This window comes from Dictyostelium purpureum (genome assembly GCF_000190715.1).
Source record: "Dictyostelium purpureum unplaced genomic scaffold DICPUscaffold_716, whole genome shotgun sequence".
In the NCBI taxonomy this organism is placed as follows: Eukaryota; Evosea; class Eumycetozoa; order Dictyosteliales; family Dictyosteliaceae; genus Dictyostelium; species Dictyostelium purpureum.
In genome coordinates this window covers 2,679-7,273 of record NW_003520045.1, presented here as the reverse complement: position 1 = coordinate 7,273, position 4,595 = coordinate 2,679, and the positions used below count along the sequence as shown (strand labels likewise).

Genomic DNA, 4,595 nt, shown 5'->3' with positions numbered 1-4,595 from the left:
AATTTTAAAAAAAAGAAAAAATATCAGGTGTGAGTGGCTTTAACGTTTTTAAATAAAATAAGATTTTTTGGCTTGGGCAAAAACTATAACTATAAATAAAAATAAAAATAAAAATAAAAAAAATTAAAATAAATAAAAAAAATTTTAAACTTTTTATCCTCGCACATAAAAAAAAATTAGTTTTTTTTTTTTTTTTAATTTTTTTTTTAATTTTATTTTTTTATTTTATTTTTTTTTTATATAAACTTTTTTTCTATTTTTTATAATAATAATTGTACAAGTTGGGGGTTAATAAACAATATTATTTATTTTTTTTATTTATTGTAACAATAACAAATAACAAAAAAATTTTTCCTTTCAAAATCAGTATCAATACAAAATAAGAAAATAAATAATAAAACAAAAAAAAATATTATTCAGAAAAAAAGAGATCATACAATTGTAAGTGCCCCTATAGCCTATAAAGAACTCACACCAGAGAAATAAGGTTGTTCTTTATATTTTTATTTTAAAAACAATCCATCACATAAATGCACAGCCTCATTGGTCTTTTTCATTTAAAAATATAACCCTCTCAAAACAAAAAAATTTTATTTTTTTTTCATTTTTTTTTCAAAAAAGATAATCAGCATCAATTGTGTGTGTTTTTTTTTATTTTTTTTTTATTTTTTTTTTTTTTCATTTTTTTTATTTTTAATATTTTATATGAAAAAGCAAAATCTACTTTACTATTTATTATAATTATAATAATAGCTTTTATTCTTAAAATCAATTCAAAAAAAAATAACAAAAAAAATAAAATAAAAATTAATTATAAAAAATAAAACTAAAAAAAAAAAAAAAAAACAAAGAATCAAAATAATAAATAGTTCATTTTATTTAAAATAGAATTAAATTAAAATAGAATTTAAAATAATTGTGTAAATAAAAATAATATTGTAATAAAATCAATAAATAAAATAAAATCATATCACACACACCATCTACACTTTACATTAAAAAAAAGGTAAAAATAAATAAATTATTATATTTTCATTTTATTTATAAACAAAAGTTATAATAAAGTTAATGATTAAAATAATTAATTTAAATAATAAAATTAAAAAGTAATAATAATAAGCAACAACCCCAGTTTGTTTTTAACCATGTCAATTTTTCATATTAATTTCATCCATACTACCCACACACATATTATAATTTATAATATATACACCACTTCAACCCTAAAATATTGTCAATTCAAATGATATCATGATAATTTCAATCCACTCTAACAATAATCTATTATATAAATTAAATGTTTGGTGGCAGATTATCTTCGTACCACACACAAAAAAAAATTAAAATTTTAAAATAATTATTTTATTTACATTGAATTTGAAACACTATTTTTATACCCCACTAAAATCACACACACATATACACACACGCATAAACACACACACAAACAAAATAAAAATATCACACAATTTCTTTCGTTATATTAAAAGTTAATATAAATAAGTGTGTCCTTTTATTAGTTTGTTTTTTTTTATAATGAATGTATTTTTAATATGTGTGGTATTTCAACATATCCATTTCATATCAATAATTTTCATTATAATAATCTATTTTAAAAAAAAAAAATAATGTGGGGGGAAGAGGGTTGAAAATGTTTGTGTGGTGGGGTTTTTGCTCACTTATTTAATTCAAATAAACAAATTATAATTCTAAATTAAAATAATAATACAATAAATTTATTTTATTTTTTTAAAATATTTTTTTTTTTTTTTTTTTTTTTTTTTTTTTTTTTTTTTTTTTTTTTTAAAAAAAAAAAACCTTTTTTTTCTTTGTTTAAAATTCCTAATCCTTTATATCTATTATTCAATTAAATATCATATAATATAAACACAATAATAATAACATTATACAAAAAGAAACAAAATTTAATAATAATATAGTACAGTATATATATTACTCTAATTATCAAAACGATATTTGTTAATTTTAAAATAAACCACACTTTCACACACTGGCACAATAAAATTATTTAATTCTTTAATAATTTTAATTATAATTTTCATTTTTTTTTATTTTTTTTTTAAATATTCACAATTGCACACAAATAAATAATTAATTTATATAAAATTTTTTATATCGCTTTTATTTCTTTTTTTCTTTAAAGTTTGTATTGTATATATTTATCTCTTTTTTTCATTTTTTTTTTTTCATTCGGTTTGTGTGTTTGTATCATAATAACAAAATATAAATATTAACAATAACATAGAATAATAAGAATATTATTTATTATTTATATTTTTAACAATATTAATTATTGATAAAGAGTTTATTTAAATCTTTTAACTTTTTTACCCAATATTACACCAATATAGAACTGTGTTATTGTTTTTTTTTTTTTATTTAATTTTTATTTTTATTTTTACAAAATATTAAAAAAAAAAAAAAAAAAAGATATATTATATTATTTTTTGTTATTCATTTAATTATTTATTTATTTATTTATTTATTTAATATTCATAAACACATACATTATATTATACTAATATAAATTTTTTAATTTTTTTTTTTTCAATTTATATTATTTATTTTCCTCTTTATTTTATACATATATAAAATAATAATCAATAATCAATCAAATCAAATCAAATCAATCATTTATCAAATTTAATTAATAAATATTAGTAGAATATAATAATAATTTAATTAATTCAAGAGTTAGATTTTATAAAAAAAAAAACAATTTTTACCTTTTTTTTTTTATAATAACAAACAAAAACAAATCAAAAAAAAAATCAATTGTATTATAGTTTAAAATAACAACAAACACAAATCAAACATTTATATAGTTTTTTTTTCAAATAATAATTTTATAAATAATAAAAAATGTCAACTAAAGTAGATGTTATTAGAGAACCATCATTAACTGAAGATAGCGTAAGCGATCTTTCAAGTGATGGTATCGAAGCCGAGGGTGTTGATAATACAGAAAATCATCAAGTTAATGGTGCAGATGATACTGTTGAAGAAGCTACATCAGAAGCAGGTATTATGAAACAAGCCTTTTCTTTTGTTAAAAACCACCTTAAAGTTGGTGCTGATATGACCAAATTACCAATCCCAGCCACTTTTACAACCCCAATTAGTTTTTTAACTGCTATTCAAACTCAATCAGCTATTTTCTCTCATTTATTAACAAGGTAGGTTTTATAATTATAGATGATAGATAATAAATTATTCAAAAATAATAACAATATATTGATTTTATTTATTTATTTTTAATTAGTGCTCCATATATTAAAGATGATGAACAAAGATTCTTACAAGTATTAAAATATCATTTAACTTGGCCTAAAATGTATTTCCCAAAGAATCCATTAAATCCAATTTTAGGTGAAATTTATGAATGTTCAGTTAATCATATCGATGAAAAGACCAGCCAAGTTATTGAAGGTGACACAACTAATTTCTTTGCAGAACAAGTTTCACATCATCCACCAATTTCATGTTTCCACTTTTGGAATGATAAACATGGTTTCAAATACGATGCTAAAGAACAAATTACTCCAGTCTTCAAAGGTAAATGCATTCGTGTTAACATGGACGTTAAAACATGCATCACACTCGAAAATAAACACACAAAAGCTAAAGAAACTTATGTTAACGACAAATTCCCAGAAGGTTATCTTCGTTTGTTAAGATGGAAATTTGAATTCTCTGGTAAATACACTTTCTCATGTCCAGAAACTGGTTATACCGCTACAATTAACTTTAAAGATAAACCAATTATTGGTGGTAAATGGCACGATATTCAAGTTATCGTTAGCAAAAATAACGAAAATCTCTACGATATTCATGGTACTCATGTCGATGTCTTAACTATCACAAATCTCAAGAATAAAACTTCCGAAGTCTTTATGAATTATACTATTTTACGTACTGAACCAACCATCGAGGAACCATTTGAACAATTAAAAGACAATACTTCACAAAAAGTTTGGAAAGGTGTTGCTGATGGTTTTGCTAAAAAAGATTCAAGAAAAGCTGGTGTTGAAAAACAAAGAATAGAGGAGGCTCAAAGAAAAAAAGCTAAAGCTAATTTAGCAAAAGATCCAAATTTTGTTCATAAACCAGCTTTCTTTATACCAAACCCAGAATCAAGTGATGGTGTCAAACCAGAATATATTTATAAAAGATCAGAAGTCAAAGAAAATAATGTTGTTGCACCAACTTCAAATTAATAAATAATAATAATAATAATAATAATAATAATAATAATAATAATAATAATAATAATAATAATAATCATAATAATAATAATAATAATAGTAATAATCATAACAATTATAATCAAAATTTTTAAAAAAACAAATTTTTTTCTTTTAAAGAAAAATTATAACCACAACAAAAAAAAAACAAAAAAAAAAACAATTATTTATTTATATTAATATACGAATTAGTATAATTAATATAATTAATGATATAATATTAAAATAAAAACCACCCATACGTAAAAATATATAGTTTTTATATATTTATAAAATATAAAAATAAAAAAATTGATTGCAAATATTGCATCGATTTGTTTCTTTCAGTTT

General features: G+C 19.5%; 1 protein-coding gene across 1 annotated transcript; it reads left to right on the top strand.

Annotated features, from left to right (window-relative positions):
• Positions 1-2,883: 2,883 nt before the first annotated feature.
• DICPUDRAFT_160210 (uncharacterized protein) lies at positions 2,884-4,238 on the top strand (the record flags this gene model as incomplete). Its single annotated transcript, XM_003295024.1, has 2 exons — positions 2,884-3,197; positions 3,284-4,238. 2 exons carry the CDS (start codon positions 2,884-2,886, stop codon positions 4,236-4,238), a joined length of 1,269 nt encoding a protein of 422 aa, XP_003295072.1.
• Between the last annotated feature and the right edge of the window lie 357 nt (positions 4,239-4,595).